General features: G+C 37.5%; 1 protein-coding gene across 1 annotated transcript; it reads left to right on the top strand.

Moving 5' to 3' along the window:
• Positions 1 to 69: 69 nt before the first annotated feature.
• Positions 70 to 20,812, top strand: LOC122547144 (serine/threonine-protein phosphatase 6 regulatory ankyrin repeat subunit A-like). The gene is made up of 7 exons (XM_043685730.1): positions 70 to 169; positions 2,125 to 2,239; positions 6,699 to 6,781; positions 9,209 to 9,272; positions 10,440 to 10,508; positions 14,613 to 14,753; positions 20,436 to 20,812. The coding sequence occupies exons 1-7, from the start codon at positions 118 to 120 to the stop codon at positions 20,572 to 20,574; spliced, it is 663 nt and encodes a 220-aa protein (XP_043541665.1). The 5' UTR covers positions 70 to 117; the 3' UTR covers positions 20,575 to 20,812.
• Positions 20,813 to 22,347: the final 1,535 nt, after the last annotated feature.

Raw genomic sequence — 22,347 nt, 5'->3', positions numbered from 1 at the left:
TAATGGAAAAATAGATTGTACAGGCTATTATGTGTGTTGATGTGTATTGCTGGCCCAGTGATAATGCATTTTCATTTAATTCTGATGTAGAGTAAAGACGGGAAGACTCCATTGCACATGACTGCAATTCATGGCAGATTCTCAAGGTCACAGACCATCATTCAGAATGGTAACTGACCCATTCATTAAATCAGTTTCAAGATTTTGGTTGTCTATATAATCTTCCTCTGCATTTTAAGTTATTCTTTGTGTATATTTAATTTTAATCTGGTATAGAGGTGATGAACAAATTGGTTCCTTATAAAATTGAGACCAGTAAGGCAGAAGAACTAGATTAAATATAGGGCCTGAGTCAGTGGCAAAGCTTTCGGTCAATTAATGCAGAGGGGTTGAGCAAACCGATTTGCTGCAGTCAATATTTTTTTAAAAATACAAATATATAAAATTCTAAGAAAAAACATTGAATATCTGGTTAATCTATGCTAACCATGTGATAGCAATCAGAATAGTAGGCTCATTACTATATTATAGGTCAAAACACAGTGAATGTCTAACCTTTTAAAAGGCATGATATAATGATGCAAGATTTTTAGTGATATAAAATATTATGTTACTACTACCAGTGGTGAATAAGTCCAGTTTTACTATGTATGCAATCACCTCTGAATTGTTTCACAAGTGTTATTACTGGAATGATACCTTGCCCAGCTTTAGTGACCACTGCTGCTGCCAAAACCACTCATAGCTCAAGAAAAAGAAATAATTTGCCCTATCCGACATGTATAAGGATCCTCTGATTATTATTTATAGGTGACATTTCCACACACAAGCTTGTGTTTCCTGACCACTTACAGCACAAAGATATCTGCAAAGTCACATTCCCTCAATGAATAATAAAGAACTTTATTGATGACGTGCAATAGAAATGATAACCAGGTTTCTCTGAAAAACAGACCAACAGACACTGATATGTTTTCTTTAATTTACTGCTATCACCAATCTAATCTCCTTAGCAAAATTAAAAGCAAAAGCTAATTTCTCAAAACAAGCCATAGGAGTGCTTTAAAACTATTTCAAAGTGCATATATAATACTTGTCGTACAGAATGTGAGTCCAAAGGAAAGCATATTTTTGAAGTTAGCTAATAAATGTTTCCATTGCCTTACATTTATTAGTTGCCAAAAATGATCTTGAAGCAAGGCAACAGTTGTATCCTTACAATTTTGAGATCTGATTGGAAATAAAAGAACATGAAAACCGTAGCTACCTTCAATGAATTGGAGCAATGGATATGGAGTTATGGGATAAAATTAGAATAGGTAATTCTAATTAGCTACAAAAATAAAAGTTGCTGTAAAAGCTCAACAGGTCTGCCAGCATCTGTGAAGACAAATCAGAGTTAACATTTCAAGTCTGGTGACCATTCTTCAGAAATGATGGTAGCTATTTGGCAAGGTAAGGTACTGTAGAACAAGGAAGTGGAGGTATTGGGATTTACAGAGGGAGACCAAAATGAAGTAACATAAATGGTCAGTGAAGCTGGGAGGCATGAATGGTGAGGTATGTGGTGATAGTCAAAGAACTAAACAATGCACAAAGCCAAAGGATGTAAAGCATGACAAGATTTAAAAAGAGAAGCTGTCAGGGATTGAAAGGCAAGGATAATGATTTTAAATTTAATGCATTAGTTTAAATATAGCTCATAGGTGATAAGGTAAGTAGTGAGCAAGACTTACCATAGGTAGGAGGGCTTTTTTTGGGAAAGTTTAGTTTGAGGCTGAGCAATGAATCACTAGTAAGGAGAGATTAAAATAAATCAGGTTTGAAATTATGAAAGGATGAGTACTAGTTTCAACGGAGTTGAGGCAGTCGGAACACAGGTAAAAGTGTAGATGAGCAGTACTATGCAAATGAAAGTCGGCTGGTTTGTTGGTATGAATCATGAGATTTGGTTTTGCTAATGGTAAACAGTGCCAAGATTGAATATAATTTGCTAAGTTGGAAGAATTGATGAGGAAGGAATTGTGATCATTTTCTGGATAGAAAAACACCCTACAACTAAATAAAACAACCAGTCTCATGTTTATTTATATTTATGCTCATGAATTATTTTTTCTTCTGAAGGTGCAGAAATAGATTGTGAAGATAAGAATGGTAATACTCCATTACATATAGCTGCTCGATATGGACATGAACTTCTTATAAACACTCTAATCACCAGTGGAGCAGACACTGCAAAGTGAGTAACAGTAATTGACTTTTCTGCTAGATAGTATCCGCCCAAATGCCTTTGTATGTGAGCTAAATAGAGTCAGTAGGTAGTTCAACTGTAGAAGTGTCAGAGCTGAACCCAAGTTTGTCTTCATTTGAAATTTCTGTGTGGTTCAATCAGGTATACCTGGACAGTGATCAAGGTCTCTCACTTTGCCACCAGGTGAGGTATTTTGTACCTTTGCCACTGTCGTGGTTACAATTAAATAGCTCAGCATAGATTCAGTGTCTGAAGTTGACTGTCGTGTGGTTGACGTTGCCAAGAAGAGTACTAAGATCTGGGTTTTGACCTGATTTTAAATAACTAATTAGCATGGTAGAGGTATCACTCACTATTGTGGACATCTGAGTAATCCTTTCTGCAATTCTTACAGAAATTCAATTTAATAAATCTTGTGCCATAATATAAGATTCTAAATCCAAGAATGACTCTGTTAATCTTACTGTGTTAATATTCTTAATAAAGTTGTGTCTAAAATTATAGACATTTCTTTTGAACATCCCCTCACAGGTTACAGTGCAGTAGAATCTGTAGGATGATGGATTATGTATGGTTGACAGAATGGCTGAGTTTGGTGGGAACTGTTTATTTTTCCTGTCCTATGATTTCTCATTCTAATGTTGTGTATACAATATTGAAAGAATTTCATTTTAATTTTTAAATTTAACTACTTAACAATTGTAGATTTAGTCTTGACTAGATTACTTGCAATAATTCCACTGCTTTTCTAAGTTTTCACTAAGTGTGATTTCCAACAGAACTATCGTTCAGCCTGTTTCTAAAATGAAAACTCCAGATAAAATAAGAGGAAAAGAATAAAAAGGAAAAGGCAGTATGATGGGAGAATTAGTAAAGATAACAGAACTAGTAAAGATCGAGGACAAAGGAGCCAACTTGATTGGCACTACATCCACAAGCATCTACTCCTTCCACCACTGACTCTCAGCAGCAGCAGTGTGAATTATCTACAAGATGCACTGCAGAAATCCACTAAAGATCCTTAGACAGCACCTTCCAAATGCACAACCACTTCCATCTAGAAGGTAAAGGGCAGCAGGTACATGGGAACACCACCACTTTCAAGTACAAAAATAGAAATTGCTAGAAAGGTTTAGCAGGTCTGGTAGCATCTTTTTATTTATAGAATCTTGACAGGGTGGAAACAGACCAACCCTCCGAAGAGTAACCCTTCCAAACCCCTACTACTCTACGTTTCCCCTGACTAATGCACCTAACCTACACATCTCTGAACACTGGGCAATTTAGCATGGTCAATTCACCTAACATGCACATGTTTGGACTGTGGGAGGAAACCAGAGCATCCAGAGAAAACCCATGCAGACAGGGGAAAACTCCACACAGAAAGCCTCCAGAGGCTTGAATCGAACCCAGGTCCCTGGCAATGTGAGGTTTCAGTGCTGACCATTGAGCCACTGTGCTATCCTATGGAGAGAAATCAGTGTGAACATTTTGCATCGAGTAACCCTTCCTCAGAACTTCAAATTCTTCTCCAAGCCACTCAGTATATTGCCGTTCCTTCACTGTTGCTGTGTGAAAATCCTGGAATTCCCTCTGTGGGTAAACCCACAGCAGGTGGACTGGAGCGGTTCAAGAAAGCAGCTCATCACCACCATCTCTCGGGCAACTAGGGACGGGCAATAAATGCTGGCCAGCCAGCAATGCCCAATTTCCCATAAATGAATAAAGAAAAACAAAACCTTTGATCAAAGTTATAGGCTCTGGGAAAGTTTTTAAAGATTTAATAAAGGAAAGGAGAGATTTGGAAAGCACCTCCAGAAAATGGGACTGGCACTTTGAAGGCTCTCTCATCTAATGTTGGGGGTAAATTTAATACAAATACATAGAACATGTTAGTCTCAGTATATCTAACTGATCATTCGTTAATCCAAAAATGTCTGTAAAACGTTGTAAGTAGAGTCAAAGCAAAAGGGAGAACTATTAAATATGGGATTGGTTAGCTCATTTGGCTGGCTGACGGTTTTGCGATACAGAGTAATATCAACAGCGCAGGTTCAGTTCCCATACTGGCTGATGTTACCATGAACATTTCACCATCCCAAACTCTCCCCTCACCTGAAATGTGGTGGCTCTCAGATTAAATCAGCCCTAGTTGCCCCTCTTTAAAGAGAGAGCAGTTGTATAGTCCTCAGACTGTAGCGACTTTAATAATGATAAATAGACAGTGATAGGAATGGATAGAGAGTATAAACCTAAAAATCAAACAACAGATGAAACTGGAGTTTACACTGAGTAAAAGGATAAAATTAGAGGCTTTGTATGTGAATACATGTGGGACATGAAGCAGAACTGATGAACTGAGTGTGCAAAGAGAAATGAGTAAGCACATTCTGGTAGCCATTACAGCAATGGAACTAGGTGGACATGAATAAGGACCTGAATCTTGATGGATAAAGGACATTTAGGAATGATAGGAAAGTAAGTAAATAGTGTGTGGTGCTGGAAAAGCACAGCAGGTCAGGCAGCATCCGAGGATAAGGAGAATCGACGTTTCAGGCATAAGCCCTTCATCAGGAATTCGGGCTTAAGCCTGATTTTCCAGCACCACATTCTCGACTCTGATCTCCAGCACGTGCAGTCCTCACTTTCTCTGAAGTAAATATTGTGGGATGGTTCTGGTAAGTAGCATAATTGCAAGAATTGAATTCTTAAGTTCAGGAAACCAAGATATGGGAACAGATGAGAAATGATAAAGGCAAGAAGTCTCTGTGGGAGTGGTGTATCGGGCCATGAACAGAAACAGAATAAAGGAAGAAATGAGAGCGGCACAGCGATTATCGTGGGAGACTCTCTCTATGTATCAGGTGGAAAGGTCAGGTGAGCAAAGGTAGTCTAAATGAAGACTCATAGAATTTATTGAGGATAGCTTCTCAGAATAGCATGCTCAGTCGCTGACTGGAAAGCAGGCTATACCAGGCCAGGTGTTGTACAGTGAGAGTGGATTAATTATTGATGCCACAGTGAAGGTGCTACTAAGTAAGAGCAGCCATGACTGAATTTTGTATTCCGTTTGAATGAGCAAAGTGTGGGTACAAGATTTTCAAAAAATTTCAATAAAAACAGTTGTGAGAGCATGAAAGCAAAATTCACTGAAGTGAATTGTCAAATTAAGTCAAAGGAAAGGTTTATAGGAACAGTATCAGACATTTAAGGGGATTTCAGAATATAGAACATAGATGCAATCCAACAGGTAAGAAAAGTTTCAAAGTACCAACCCACTTCCTATGCCAGGTGATTTCATTAAATTATCAATTCTATGTTTCTGAAGTCAAAGATATTTGGATGTGCTATTTACTGAGGATTGTTTGGACAGCTATTGCTGCAAGGTTTATTACCCCTGAAGAAAAAAGTTACTTTTCAGAATTGTATATAAAGGTATCCATGGCACTTCACATATATTGATTGTTGCCAGCAATTGAGGCAGTAAGCAAGATGATCTAAGAACTGAATGCTGAGATTTCATTCCTCCAAAGGTTAAGGACAAGTTGTTACTTTTCCAATTGTTTATTAAACTTCAGCTGTGTGTTGAGTAGTGTGCATCTAGTCATCCTTATTTTTCTGTTTTAATTTATATATTTTGTCAACATATATTTGATTTATTATTGTCACATGTACTGAGATACAGTGGAAAGTATTGTTCTATGTGCTAACCAGAGTAATCATATCTTACACAAGTGCATCAGGGTAACAGAACAGAATAGAGAATGTAGTGTTACAGCTACAGAGATGTAGAGACAAATCAAAGCTAATATAAGAGGTCCATTCATTAGTCTGATAACAGCAGGAAAGAAGCTGTTCTTAAATCTGTTGTGTTTTCAAATTTTGTTTGCTATCTTTTGCCCAATAGAAGAGAGTGGCTAACTATTGGGATAGAGCAAAAAGTCAGTGTACAGTAATTTAAAGCATTTGTTGACACGATGGAATTTGATATTTGAATGGCAGTTTTTAATGCTGTAACTAATTCTGATTCTGCCAAAAAGATTTTTTTTAGATTAGATTACATTACAGTGTGGAAACAGGCCCTTCGGCCCAACAAGTCCACACCGACCCGCCGAAGCGCAACCCACCCATACCCCTACATTTTCCCCATACCTAACACTACGGGCAATTTAGCATGGCCAATTCACCTGACCTGCGCATCTTTGGACTGTGGGAGGAAACCGGAGCACCCGGAGGAAACCCACGCAGACACGGGGAGAACATGCAAACTCCACACAGTCAGTCGCCTGAGGCGGGAATTGAACCCGGGTCTCTGGCGCTGTGAGGCAGCAGTGCTAACACAATCAAGATTGTTTACTTGATTAGAATTTTTGTATTTATTGATTCCATGAATAATGTGATGATGAATAACTTAAAGCATTTCGCAATTCTGTTTCTTTCCCTCTAGTCGGGGTGTTCACGGAATGTTTCCACTACATCTAGCAGCCTTAAGTGGGTTTTCTGATTGCTGTCGAAAGTTGTTGTCCTCAGGTATTTATAATTAATTTGTAACTAAAAGTTTAACTTTGTGATCAGACCCTAGTGAGAATAATTATTTAGTCTCTACTCCCTGTCTGGCCATTCCCTACTGCTGGCTCATGAAGCAAAGACATTTTGAGATACACCAGATATGGGGATAGAAATTCACTTCAGGCAGTGATGCAAAATATTAGATCAGTAGCAAACAATATAATGTTTAATAAAATAATATTTAATTCCATTGGACTATAGCCAGCACTTATCTAATAATGCCAGTTGTATGCCACTGCACAAGATGACTTCCTAACCCATGATCTGTGTGCATTACCATTTAGGGTCATAGAGATGTACAGTACAGAAACAGACCCTTAGGTCCAACCCGACCATGCCAACCAGATAACCTAAACTAATCTAGTCCCATTTACCATCACTTGACCCATATCCCTCCAAACCCTTCCTGTTCATATACCCATCCAGATGCCTTTTAAATGGTGCAATTGGACCAGCCGCCACCACTTCCTCTGGCAGCTCATTCCATACATACACCACCTTCTGCGTGAAAATGTTACCCCTTAGGTCCCTTTTATATCTTTCCCCTCCCACCTTAAACCTATGCCCTCTAGTTCTAGACTCCCATACCCCAGGAAAAAGACTTTGTCTATTTATCTTATGCATGTCCCTCATGATTTTATAAACCTGTATGAGGTCATCCCTTAGCCTCCGACTCTCCAGGAAAACAGCCCAAGCCTATTCAGCCTCTCCCTATAGCTAAAATCCTCCAACCCTGGCAACATCCTTGTAAATATTCCCTGAACCCTTTCAGGTTCAGCAACATCCGATAGGAAGGAAAACAGAATTGCATGTAATATTCCAAAAGTGGCCTAACTAATGTCCAGTATAGCCACAACATGAACTCCCAACTCCTGTACTGAATACTCTGACCAATATAGGAAAGCAAACCAAACGCTGCCTTCACTATCCTATCTACCTGCGACTCTACTTTCAAGGAACTATGAACCTGCACTCTTTGTTCAGCAACACTCTCTAGGACCTTACCATTAAGTGTAAGTCCTGCTCTGATTTGCTTTTCCAAAATGCAGCACCTCACATTTATCTAAATTAAAGTCCATCTGCCACTCCTCAACCCATTGGCCTACCTAATCAAGATCTCATTTCTTGAAAACAAAATTCTAATGCTCTGGTAACCTCCCCCTAAGGGGAGGCAAAGGCCTAATGATTAATCCAGAGACGCAGGTAATGTTCCACAGACCCCGGGTACAAATCCCACCATGGCAAAAGGTAGAATTTGAATTCAATAAATATCTGGAATTGGGAATCTAATTGCGACATTGCCAGTTGTCAGAAAAACCCATCTGGTTCACTAATGTCCTTTAGGGAAGGAAATTGCCATCCTTACCTGGTCTGGCCTACGTGTGACTCCAGACCAACATCAAAGTGGTTGACTTTCAGCTGCCCGCTGGGCAATTGAAAAACAAAGAAATCACCTTGTTTATTGTTGTGCATTGGATCCTTAATTCTGTTTGTTTCAGCACACAACAGTTGATTCAAGAATGAACAGGTGATCATTTTATGGTGAAAAATCATGAACCAACAGAAACATCTGCACCCTTTACTGTTACCTGATTTATCTTCCTTAGGCTTCCACACTCCAAAATTGCGTGCACATTTTTGGTTGTTATGTAACATAAAGGTGGATTAAAATAAAAGATAAATACAAAGATAAAAAGTATGAGCAAGTATGGCTAATTATTGTATAAAATGCAAATACTTAATGCATTTGAATTTCTTGTGTTATGTAAGCAAGCTAATGGACTGCAGGGACTTGGTATTATCACTTCCTTGCCATCATAAATTGGGGATTTCGTGAAAATAATATCCTCTTGACTGGAACAATTATTGTATACTGATTTAGCTTAATATAAATCATTTTCTTTCTAAAGTTGAGACAAGTGATAACATCACTGCCCTAATCTCTCAACATTCTATTAAAAGTTCTGTATCGTATATATTGTGACATAATGTTAGATTATGTTAAATGAAAGTAATTTGCGAACATGATCCCATACAGGGATGTAATTTTAAAGACTTGACATATGAACATTTCTTCTACTTACGAACAGGTGCTTTACATTGTCTTGCATTGTGTTCAACTTGCAAACAGACTCCAGAGCAGAACCCATTCGCAACCTGGGGACTGCTTGTACCAGACTATCAGTCATGTATGGATAGGAGTTGTCACTTGATTGTTTCAAAGATTTGGTGTGGTCAATTTTCTGTGTTGTTTACCAATGCAAAAAAAGTTACTTTCAGTTTGTTAAGTCTGCATGCACTGGTTACAGCTTTAAAAATTCTAGTAACAGTTTGGCAGAATGGATGGATTCCTTTTATAGTTTCACAAACATCTTAATCATTGCACAGGTTTTGATATAGACACCCCAGATGAATTTGGCAGGACCTGTCTTCATGCGGCTGCTGCTGGAGGGTGAGTAATGACCTTGTGCTTTTTGAGTCAATAGCACTGAACACTCAACAGTACTGTCGTGATCATAATTATATCCCTATGGCTCTCAGAGCAGCAGTTGGAACTTACAAGTAACTAGCACCATTATCTGTGTGGGAGAATGGCTAATTACAATGCAAATTTAAATGAAGTACTGCTGTCAAACATGACCTTGATCAGGAAAGCATTTATTAAGACATCTTGCTGTATACCATTTTGCTGTTTATTCCTGTTAAGTACCTTTGCCGTATTAGGAGGTTATACTTGCGCAAAAATAGACTTAACCTTGAAGACATTGAAATTCATTCTGCAAAATCTAGAAATAGTCTGAATATCTTGTGAAAGGGTGGTTTCCCAATGATTGAGTTATTAAGTCACACATGAGTGTATCAAGCTATCGTTTTTGATCTCTGGTCTGTGCTCAACAGTCTGATTTTTAACCAGAACAAAAATAGGTTGTTTTGTTGGCTGTAGTTCAAGAGGGACGTAGATAGAATTCCCACTCGTGATCTCAATTCAGCAATTCTTGCTGAGGGAATCACCCTGTTCTGATTTAATTATGGATATTGGCCATTTAGACAGAGTGCTTGTTTGAACCTCATAGAAATTACAGCTAGGAAACAGACCATTCAGCCCCACCAGTCCATATGTTCTGTCATTAAAGATCTGTGTATATTTACTGCAAAAATCCCTCTGTTACAACCTAGCATTGAGGCTGCTTTAATGTAGAGTATAATTATTGCCATTTAATTTATTCAAAATGCCATCCTATTCGCATATAACAATACTGATTCCATGTCCCAAGTTTAGGTCATCTGATTTAATCAATGTCATGTCTTTTGAATAATTAACAAAGTTCTTGCTAACATTTGTAAGTTTGATCCCATAGAGCTGTATCCCATCAGGGAGAAAAGGGTGTTTCAAAACCTATTAGACCTGTAAGTCTTAGAAGAAAGTGATGCTTTAGTGACTTTCTTTTTCCCTAGAATCCTAATGTAATAATTGGTAATGGCAGCGCAGGCAACTGTTATACTTGCTAGAAACAATTGTGCTTGTACAGTTAATGATTGTTATTTAAAGTGCGATCAGTATGTGTGCGGAATTTGAATATAGTTTTACAACTTAGTTTTTCTGTATATTATTTTCCAGAAATCTGGAATGTTTGAATCTGTTGCTTAATAGTGGAGCTGATTTCAACAAAAAAGATAAATTTGGACGGTAAGAGATGAAATTGATTTCTAGAATAATTCATTAAGCAGCTAAGTGTAGAATTTAGAATTCATATAAAGGACTTTCCCAGGAAAAGATTATGTAGGTGTGTCTGCCTCATTATAGCTGCCCGATCTTACTTTTGGTTCAAATTTCCTCATACTGGGTTTTATTTTTGGTTTCTTTTTACGTTCAAATGAACTGATGTTGCTGTTAGCATGGGACTTTAGGTCCAATTTGCTAATACTGTTTTGCTGGGCTATTTTCATAATATTTTAGTGGCACCTCTCTGTAATTCTGTTTATTTTAGTACATTGTGACACACTTTTAATTCAGGTGGTCTTATTGTCCTGAAGTTAGGTTTTCTGCTTCACAGAAGAGAACTTGATATTCCTTTACATTCATGATCACCCATTTAATACTAGTATACTCAATGTATTACGAGTGCTTCTGGCTCTTCAGAAAAGGGCTTGTGATTTTATTTCCCTCAAGAATAAATGAAAGGAAATATTAGAACTTCTGAATATGATGCTTGAAGTCATGACTGCTTGACACATAAGGCACATCTTTTGCAATGGAATTTTCCCAGTATTTCCAGTTCTCTGTCACATACATTAAACTGTTTAAAGCAAGATATAAAGAAATTAAGTATATCTGTGTATAATATTTAGGTTGCTATGTAACTGTTCTTTGAAAATTGCACACACATTGACGTCAGATTTAGTGTCCAGATCTGTGCTTGTATAGAGGAAACAAATCAGTGTCTTTCATAACTTTATTATCTCAGCTGCTATGAGGAGAGGATGATTCCCAGTTATCAGCAAAAATATCTTCCTCCTTTACTTGAAACAAGTGTAATTTATTAAGAACCTCAGTTCTGTTTTTCTGCATGGTTCTGTCATAAGTAGAAATTGGTCAGATGAGCAAGAACATTTGACTATCAGCCTTCCTCTTTTTGTTTTAATTGCATAGTCCTCTATCAGACATCAGTTTTCTCATTTCCTTGTGTTTTTTTTGTTTCCTTCAAATTTCAAATAAGTTGACATTACTGCTAGCATGTGTCATACTACTACTTTTCAAAAGAGTTTGGGTGTTTTATTAATTGTCTCATTTACCTACTGGAGTCCTCATCTTGTGATTTGATTTAAGTATGGAATCACGTATCTCATTTTCTCTGTTACGTTTGATCAGTCACCTATGTAGTTGAGGTTATCTCAATTGATTTCCCTTATATCAAAATCTGATTTTATACCACACCGCCCCTCTTCTACTTCACTGCAATGATTTAAAGGGCCATCTTTGCTTTACACATGCAGAACTGCATAGCTATTCAACTCCTTCCGAGCATTGGCCTTCATTCAATTTATTTCTCTTGCCTATAATCCCTCCTGCTTTCAATGTCCAGAGAGACAGATTACCAGTGCTCTCGTCCTGCACCCAGGAATGGTAGACTCCCCTTGAGCTTGAGGCAAGAAAGCGACTGAAATTGAAAAGATGGGACCTATGCAGGAGACCTGATAACTAAATATCAAAACAGGAGAAGATCAACTGACTGATATGATGTATACTTGCTAGTTATTTTCCTCACCATGGTAATTCTGACCTTTTGTAATTTTTGCAAATGACATTTAATCAATACACAAGTCCATCATCCGAGTACATCTCTCAATGTTCTCTCAATAAGGAATTACAAATGTAATATACAATTTAATTTCTCCCCTGTTCTTACACATTTGAGGAAGAACTGGAAAAAACATTATTCCGAAGAATATTTTTTTCAAAATAAGTGAATGCTGATTTTTTTTTTAGATTAGCTTAGATACAGTGTGGAAACAGGCCCTTCGGCCCAACAAGCCCACACTGACCCACCAAAGCGCAACCCACCCAGACTCCATTCTCCTACATTTACCCCTTCACCTAACACTACGGGCAATTTACCTCTGCCAATTCACCTAACCTGCACATTTTTGGACTGTGGGAGGAAACCCACGCAGACGCTGGGAGAATGTGCAAACTCCACACAGTCAGTCGCTTGAGGCAGGAATTGATCCCGTGTCTCTGGCGTTGTGAGGCAGCAGTGCCAACCACTGTGCCACCATGCCGCCCACTTTGTTACATATCCCATTGATATTTATGAACTATTTATTTGAAATTATTTATTACATTTGGTATACTTTATCATTCTCTGCACTTGCTTCTTTGACATTCATTTTGAATGAATTGGTAGTTCTGTAATGACTTAATTATTAATAAGAGCTAATTTCATTTCATGCAATCTGATGACAATGAAATTTATTTAAAGGAAGATAAGGAAAGAAATTAGGATTGTCTTTCACAGGTGTGAAAAAAATCAGATCTAAAAAACTATATGTTTTATTCACTCATGGCAAGTGAGCATTAGTGGCTGGCCAGCATTTATTGCCTATCCCAGCTGCCCATGAAAAAAACATAATGAGCTGCATTCTTGAATTGCTATAGTGTCTGTCCTGTTAGTTAGACTCACAATGCTATTAGAGAGGGAATTCCAGAACTTTTGACTATTTTAATGCTCCATTTCCTTTTGACCTTTTGCAACTTGTGCATTTGCACACCCAAATCCTGCTATCCATTTGAGATAGTGTTTTTTTTTAAATATTTATCCTGCTAAAATGTACAATTTCACATTTTCCCACATTGTACTCTATTTACGAAGTCTTTGTCCACTCACCTGGCCTGTCTTTATCCCTTTGTCAACTTCTCCTGTCGTCTTCACAACTTTCTTCCTATCTATCTTTGAATAACCGCAGGTATAGCTGCCATTTCTTAGTTCTTTACTCCAAATCATTTATACAAGTTGTAGAATTGAGGCCCCAGCACTGGCCCCTGTGGTGCATCAGTTATTAGAACTTTCCAACCAGAAAGTGATCCATTTATGCCTCCTGTCAGTTTCCTGTTAACTAGTCAATCTCTTATATGTGCAAGTATATTACCCTTAAATCATGAGCTTTATTTTCTGTAATGATCTTTGTTGTTAACACTTTATCAAATGCCTTTTGAAAATCTCAATACAGTACACTAAATTCAGTGCCTTCCATTCACAGCACGTTACTCCTTCAAAGAACTCCTATACATTGGTTAAACCTGATTTCCCTTTCATAAAAGGTATATGGTTTTAGTATTCAGGCCCGAATGAATATCATCCTGCAGCCATAATAGCAATTAACTCATACTACTTTGCCTTGATTTGTACTATCGGTTTATCTGTTCTGTTTTGATCGCGCATTCGTTACAGAATTTCAAGTTTTATTCTTTTGTTGTTTTTCATACTTGAAGTTTTACTTGCTGAGTTACTCTTAGGTCTATACTCTCTATCCCTTCCTGTCCTACTTTGTAAATTTCCCACATTAATAGCTTACTCTCTTAGCTTTTCTGTACTCTTTGATTTACCCATGTTTAGAGTGAGAGGGGAAAGATATAAAAGAGACCTAAGGGGCAACTTTTTCACACAGAGGGTGGTACGGGTATGGAATGAGCTGCCAGAGGAAGTGGTGGAGGCTGGTACAATTGCAACATTTAAGAGGCATCTGGACGGGTAAATGAATAGGAAGGGTTTGGAGGGATATGGGCCGGGTGCTGGCAGGTGGGACTAGTCGGCATAGATGGGTTGGACCGAAGGGTCTGTTTCCATGCTGTACATCTCTATGACTCTTAAGTACAGTAATTAATTCATGATAGAGTTAAGCTAAGCTGATGGTATTTAAAATGTTGCACATGCCTGCTACTAAATTGTGTAATTACACCTCTGATTCCTGAAGAAGGGCTTATGCCCGAAACGTCGATTCTCCTGTTCCCTGGATGCTGCCTGACCTGCTGCGCTTTTCCAGCAACACATTTCCAGCTAATTACACCTCTGAACAGGTTGATAAGAAAAATAGATTAAATAAAAATTTTAACTATTTACTTGGACAAGGTCTTTGGCAAGAGCTGTATCCAAACAAAAATCACTGCTTTCATGAAAAAGGAATAAAACAAAAATATGACAAGGCAGTTAATGGAACTTTAAATCATGATGTAGCTAAAAATAATAACCAAGTAGAAAGATATTTATTGATTTTTTTTTTCTATTCTTGTAAGGACCTCACTGCATTATGCTGCTGCGAACTGCAACTACCAGTGCCTGTTTGCCCTTGTGGGATCTGGAGCCAGTGTAAATGACCTTGATGAAAGAGGTTGCACACCACTTCACTATGCAGCAGCATCGGATACAGATGGAAAGTAAGTAATGGCAGGCAAATTGGAAATGGTAGGAAATTGGCGGTGACCTAGCCTTATTGATCCTTATTTGTATACAGAGGAACCTTGATAATCTGATGGACACAGGTGGGGGTATTTTGTTTGATTAATTGAATTCTGGATAATCAAATGCTGGATAACAGTTTAGCTAAGCATCGGGACCTTGTGATTTTGCCGGATAATCCGACATTCGGATAATCAAATGCCAGATAATCGAGGTTCCTCTGTATGTTCTGCCACTTGAGGCAGCAATTATTCACTCCCTGCAGAGGGTGAGGGGTGACCTTATAGAGGTTTACAAAATTATGAGGGGCATGGATAGGGTAAATGGGCAAAGTCTTTTCCCTGAGTCCAGACTAGAGGGCATAGGTTTAGGGTGAGAGGGGAAAGATATAGAAGAGACTCCTAACCCTCCCCAAAACATACACTAACGCTACCAGTTTTATAAATGTTGAGCATTTTTGAATGCTAGTTAGAAATTGGAAAATATGTTTGCAAAGTTATTTTTTGAAGGTTTATATAATTTTTAACTGATGGATCTTTGGAAGGGACAAATCAAGGTTAAACAATGTCATTTTCTTTCTTTTTCCTCAAAGTATTTTGAATTTCATCTCTTTTCATTTAAGTTTAGTTGCTTGGATTGTGGGTTTGTGCAACACAGTAATTCAAACGTAAAATGGAACGTACAATGGTAGCATTTTATAGCAGAAATTGTTTGGATAATTTGAACTACAATGATACTGAGATATCAGACTATGTTCTTAATGATCTTGAGCTCCCAGATTGATCAGTTATTAAATATTTCATTGTGATTTGTAAAGGTTATCCAGCTTGGACTCCTTATTCCTTTTTTTTGCCAAATGTGGGAAACAACTCTATGCTTAGTCCCATTACCTTTCCTTTTTTCTGAATACTTTATAATGTATTCAAATATTGCCCCACATCACTTAAAACACAATTGCATTTAAGAATGTTCTGTGTGCTAACACCTTTAAAAAATACACAAATACTCTTTTGCTTCTTTTATTTTGCTGTTTAGATAGACAATAAAATCTGTTCATTAGACTATTTATTATCAAAATGTCTTGAGCATCTCTAACATAATTTCTCTTACATTTCTGTTAATATTTCAAAGCCTCTCTTTCTAGTATCCTAGAACAGACCTCTAATATGTCCTTTCCATGCTATTGATATCCTTACTAAGGCAGATGGCCCAGATCTTTCAGTCTCCAGATAATTGGAGACTGGATACATCTGAACAGATTATCAATTTATCATGTCTTTCTTTTGAAAGTTTATGTATCTGAACCCTTAAATCTCTGCTTTGTCTTTTTACAGTTATGCCATTTACATTATAATTCCTTAATTTCTGAAAGTACATTACTTCATATTTCTCTGCATAGTGTTTCATCTGATCTCTTATCAACTAATCCTCCCAATTTGTAAAATAATTTGAAAAATTAACCTTAAAAGCCCATCAATAATTACAGATGAATAAAATAATTCACCTTCATTTTTGAGTTTTTCTGTCTTCCTGTTGTGTCACAAGGCACTCCTTTTTTTTGGCAATTTGTGTTTTTATTGGCAGCTGCTATTAGATTAGATTAGATTACTTACAGTGTGGAAACAGGCCCTTCAGCCCAACAAGTCCACACCGACCCTCCGAAGAGCAACCCACGCAGACTTACTCCCCGACATTTACCTCTTCACCTTTTTTTTTGGACTGTGGGAGGAAACCGGAGCACCCGGAGGAAACCCACACAGACACGGGGAGCATGTGCAAACTCCACACACACAGTTGCCTGGGACTGGAATTGAACCCGGGTCTCTGGCGCTGTGAGGCAGCAATGCTAACCACTGTTCCACCGTGCCGCCCTCAATAGTTTGGAGGTCTGCACTGTTTCCACTCTTATTTCCTACCATTTTAAATATCTTGTCATGTGTGCTTCCAAAACATGTAGAAATTATTTCATTATTTATATTGTACTTTTCCCTTTAACTCAAAACGTCTTCAAAAATGTGTGGTTTACTGTTTTGTATTTGAAAATACTGAATGGTTGATTGAACATCTTGTCTAAAGTGCAACAGAGATTTGCAAATAGTTATTGTGCAAACTGCAGTATTTTTTAATTGAAAATCAGTTTCAGTTCAACGCAAAATATCATGCTTGTACTAGGTCAGTTCAAACTGATTCCTTAATGAGATTTTAGGATGCCTGGGAGCAATGTACCAAGTTGGTTTTACATTTCGCATTTTCTAATTGCCTCTTCAAAAGTTCCTGTAGATAAACCAGCAGTTTGATTTGACTTTCTGTAATATAATAGCTACTTTGTGTGCAAGCTGGGTTTTAAGGATGATTTTATGCTAGTGTTGTGGTAATGGTAGTTTTGTGAGTATTGATGTCCTATTGTGAAATCTGTCTTTCCTGGTCCATAGAAATATTTGAAGCCCACCATTGTTATGACTGACTGAGTCATTTGCTTTATTGCTGTTGGCTTACTGTATTATATATCAGTGTGTTGAACTGCTTTTATTTTGACTCCAACAACATAATTTTAACTCACTTTCTTAAACATTAACTCCAAAATGTAAATGTATTTTACCACACAAATTGTGAGGTGAATGACAAGTTTCCTTATGACAGTTTGTTAACTTGCTAGTTGTAAAGCAACTTCAAAAGGCCAGCTTAATTTATGTTTAAAATTAGATGATTGAATTGTTTTACAAGAAATGGGTTTTAAGAGTTCAAGAACAAAATGCTTTCATTTGACATCTGAGTACATAGAGTACTTCTAAGTCAGTAATAGCTTCCAAGTCTTCGTAGCTGTCTTTTTGACAGGGGTATGATTCTTGCTTTGGGGTTACTGATTGAAGTTTGCTAGAAATGTTGAAATGTTACACCAGTCCTTATATTGCCATCAGTACAAGATGGTCATTAAAAATCCAATAGGGAGTTCAAGTGAAGCATTTAGTAATAGTAGGGAGAGATTGAAATGATTGTATAGGTGCATTTAAGAGGATTGCTGCAAGCATATGAAGGAAAGGAATAAATAGTTGTAATAATAAATAGGTTTAGATGGGAGGATTTGTGAATTGAGTATAAACACCGACCTGTGCAAGTTGAAGAGTGTGGTGCTGGAAAAGCACAGCCAGTCAGGCAGTGTCCAAGGAGCAGGAGAATTGACATTTCGGGCATAAGCTCTTCATCAGGAATGCTCAAAATGTCGACTCTGCTACTGCTTGGATATATCTGACCACCTGTGCTGTCCAGCACCACACTCTTGGACTCTGATCTCCAGCATCTGCCGTCCTCACTTACACCCTGTACATGTTGACCTGAATGATCTCTTTCTATGCTATGTTACCTATCTAATTCAATGTAGGGCAAAATGTTAGGTACAGTAGATTTATCAATATTTCAAAAGTGTTTAACTTCAACCTCCTGATTCATTATTTCCAATTCCCGATGTGGCCTCATTGATGATTTAAAACCAATTTATGAGATTTCATTTGCTAAGTCTTGCCTTCCCTTTCAAAATGTAGTTTCCACTTTGTTTATAGTTGAGTTTGCTTGGGTGAATTTCAATCACCACCTCTGTAGCAAATAATAATAACAAGTTTTGTAATATTGTTTTTTAAAGATTAAAGCCCCATCTTGTGGAGGATAAAATAATAGCAGCTGTTTGTGAGCTAAGTACTTGAGGACAAGTCTGCGATATTAATGCATATTGGAGTCGGTATTGGCTCAGGAATCAAAGATTGAAATTTGGTATACAGCAATTCAGAGAAGAAGATAAGAAACCAGTCTTGTGTCTTGGGAAGACTAGAGGGTGTCATAGGAGCAGAAGTAAGAGAGTTGATCCCTGAGCATGTTCAGCCATTCTATGAGATCATGACTTAACTCTAATGTATCTTTCCCAAAGTGTGGTACCCTCACACTCTCCGTATGATGGGTGTAACCTATGCAGGGCTTTGTATCCTGCTTCAGAACAGGTCTCGAGAAAAGCTAACATAACATGAAATGATGTAAGATTTGTTTTATACCATTGTAGGCAAGGAAGAAATTAAAATTTTATTCATAATGTCCCTGCTTTTTTTTGATAAATACTAATGATCTGGAAGTTATTTGTTGACGATCTATGGCATTTATTTCTTTGAAGTAGAATGCAGCACTTATTCATTTCTTTATTTTACTGGATTGCTGATTTTCAGTGATGATTATTTTGTAAGTAGCTACTGATGTTTACTTCTGAGCTTGTCCTCATGACATGAAATGATTGCTGCTGTACTGTAACACACTTCCCTCAACACACCATACTCCAAAAGAACACAGCCCAGTAAGATGGAGACTGAGCTTTGTACCACTAAATCACATGCCACAATAAAGTGATGACATCATATGAGTGTACCTTGATGGTGTATCAGACATCTGTAATGAGACTTCCTGTGCAACACGTGTGATTTATCAGAAAACCAGCTTATAGTTAAGTATGGGTAAGCAATGGGAAATGCAATAAAATTTGGAGGTAATCTAGCACACGCTTTCAGATCAGTGTGAGCCACTGGAGGAAACCTACCTTGGAGAAGCTGTGGAGCAAAGCTAATGGATACCGCAGGAAAGAATGGTATTGAGCAGTTCTTCGGAGAACTTAAGTAAAAACAAAATATTGTGAATGTTGAAGATCTGAAATAAAAAAAAGTTCTAGAGTTTTGAAGTGGAGTAACATGCAACTTAGCATGCCTGACAGCATCAGAGGCAAGAAATAATGTTCTATGTATTTTCAGAACTTCCTGTTTTTATTTCAGATTACTTGCTAATTTGTAGTTTGCTATCCATTGTTAAAATAAGTAAGATTCTCTTTCTTTTTGTTTTTGGCATCGGCCATGAATTCATTGCCTTTATTCAAAATGTTTTGGGAGAATAGGCTTGGTTGGGGAAGTGACAGGTTGAAATTGTTTGCAGTTGAAAGCTACTAAAGCAGAAGTTATCCAAAAAATAAAAGCGATGTCTGAGGTATACAGTTAAAGACTTTTCTATCTGTAACTTAATATAGTAATATGCCTTGTTGCAGTTGGCTCTGTGGTTGTTAGTACTGCTGTTGTTGAATGAAACCTTAATAATCCCCAACGACATGAACCTGTTGAGATGAGATTGAAATTAGGATTAATATTTTAACACATGAAATGGCCACTGAAGAGGATGTAAGGAGTAATCTGCGGGGAGTGCATTGAGTCATTGTCAGTTTCTTTAATTTGTAATTCTGAAAAGACATTGAGAGTTGAGAGGGTTGACGCCCATTATGGCACAAAATATAGTCCAGTGAAATGCTTATCAATTACAGTAGCATTTTAATTGCATTATGACCAAATATATTTTTTAAACCTCACCCACAACATTAGTCAGTGCTTAAATGTGCTTTCTGTACAACTCAAAACTTAAAAATTCCTGAACTTTCCATGAATAAATAATCTAATAAAAGGTCATTGACCTGAAATGTTAACTCGTTTTCCACTCAAATATCAACTCATGTCAACTCAAATGCTGCCTGATGAAATTTTCAATATTCTCTGCTTTTATTATATGGAAACGCAATATTCTTGCATGTGCTTTTTAAGGTGAAGTGTTGGTGTTCACTCAACTCATGACTTTTTCTCCATGTTCAGGTGCCTGGAGTATCTGCTCCGCAATGATGCAAATCCTGGAATTCGAGATAAACAGGGCTATAATGCAGTGCATTATGCAGCTGCTTATGGGCATCGTTTATGTCTTGAACTTGTAAGTCTATTCGATTTTCTTAATTGAGAAACTAACCTCTAAATGTTTTGGTCGATGTGATAGAACTGAATGATAAAGTAATTTGGAGGTAGCAAATGTGTTAAGTTCCATATTCCTCTTTGTTATAGAATAACTTTGATCTCTTATGTAGACTTCAGTACGATTGCCAACAGAAATGTATCGCATCCAGCATTAAGGATTTTTCATTATTTATACCCCTAAAGCTCTTCCCAGCCAGTGAATTTCCATGAATTGCAGTTGCAAGAGGAAATAAAAGAAATTAATGAATGATTAATCTACGTTCGTTGAGAGAGGAATATTAGCCAAGATAGCAGAAGAACTGTTACTTTTGAAATATAACCATGTGAAATTTTACATTTTATAACTGTAATTTTCATTTAATAATGTGTTGTTCAGTATATTTTCACAATAATTCACTAAAGTGCTATTCTAGATTGAGGTTCGGATCTCAAGTGGTGCATTAGCCCAGAACCTTCTGAACTAGTGACCAACTAAACTAAGTAGATTCTATATTTCAAAGCCAGAGCTGTAATCAGGTGAATAATCTGACTTGTCCATTCTTTTTCACCTAATTTGGGGCCGGTCAACCTGTTTGTATTTTATGAGCAGACATATTGAATCATGCACAATATATAGCATCACCACAGCTATTCAATCCACCTATTTTGCTACTCCACACAAGAGTCATGATTTCCCTTCCCATGTACTTACCAGATATCAGTATTTCACCATATCCATTCTTTCACACTTGCTCTATCTCGTTTCCTTTTGAAAGCACCTAAACTACTTGTCTTGGACCATTTTCAGTAATGGCAAATCCTGTATTTTAAATGCAATATTCCAGTACATATGTTTCTCCTTATTTCCTAAATGGATCATTATTGGCTAACTGTCTTGTATTTGTGGCATCAGGTTTTGGTATCGTCTACATGTGGAAACATTATTCTCCCCACATCTCTCCTGTTCATAAGGATAGAAACCTTAACCTTTTCAATCTTTCCCAATAGCTGCAATCTACAAATTCCAGTAATATTTAGCAGGTATAGTAAACCTAGATTTCCAAAATGAGCTGCGGTGTCTCACTAAAGTTTATGGACTCATTGGTTTGGGGTAATATAATAAGAGGATTGGTTAATATACAGGAAGCAGAGTGGGCAGAATTAGTGTATTTTCAGATTGCAGACTGGGACTAATGGATCAGCACTGGGTCTCAGCTATTGTTAATCTCCATAAAGTCATAGAGATATACAACATGGAAACAGAGCCTATGGTCCAACTTGTCCATGCTGACTCGATATCCTAAATTAATCTAGTTCCATTTGCCAGCACTTTGCCCATAACCATCTAAACCCTTCATATATCCATCCAGATGCCCTTTAAGTATTTTCATTGTACCAACCTCCACCAGTTCCTCTGGCAGCACATTCCATACACACACCGCCCTCTGTGAAGAAGTTGCCCCTTAAGTCTCTTTTAAATCTTTCTCCTCTCACTCTAAACCTATGCCCTCTAGTTCCACCCCATGGAAAATACCTTGTCTATTTATCCTATCCATGCCCCTCAAGATTTTATCAGCCTCTGTAAGGTCACCCCTCAGCCTCCGACGCTCCAGGGAAAACAGCCCCGGTCTATTTAGCCTCTCCTTTTAGCTCAAATCCTCCAAGCCCGGCAGCATCTTTGTAAATCTTTTCATGTTTCACAACATTCATCCTCGATGAAGCGATGGATAGTAATATATTCAAGTTTGCTGATGATACAAAGCAGGTGGGAGAGTGACCT

Source organism: Chiloscyllium plagiosum, unplaced genomic scaffold, assembly GCF_004010195.1.
Source record: "Chiloscyllium plagiosum isolate BGI_BamShark_2017 unplaced genomic scaffold, ASM401019v2 scaf_1109, whole genome shotgun sequence".
Lineage (NCBI taxonomy): Eukaryota > Metazoa > Chordata > Chondrichthyes > Orectolobiformes > Hemiscylliidae > Chiloscyllium > Chiloscyllium plagiosum.
The sequence above is the reverse complement of the archived record's forward strand: the minus strand, read 5'-3'. Positions and strand labels throughout refer to the sequence as shown.

Bases quoted from the DNA above. Each gene is read 5' to 3' on its own strand.
- LOC122547144 (XM_043685730.1), top strand. From the start codon at position 118: ATGACTGCAATTCATGGCAGATTCTCAAGGTCACAGACCATCATTCAG. The intron at 170-2,124 runs GTAACTGACCCA...TTTCTTCTGAAG, and splicing joins ACAGACCATCATTCAGAATG to GTGCAGAAATAGATTGTGAA. The intron at 9,273-10,439 runs GTGAGTAATGAC...ATTATTTTCCAG, and splicing joins CATGCGGCTGCTGCTGGAGG to AAATCTGGAATGTTTGAATC.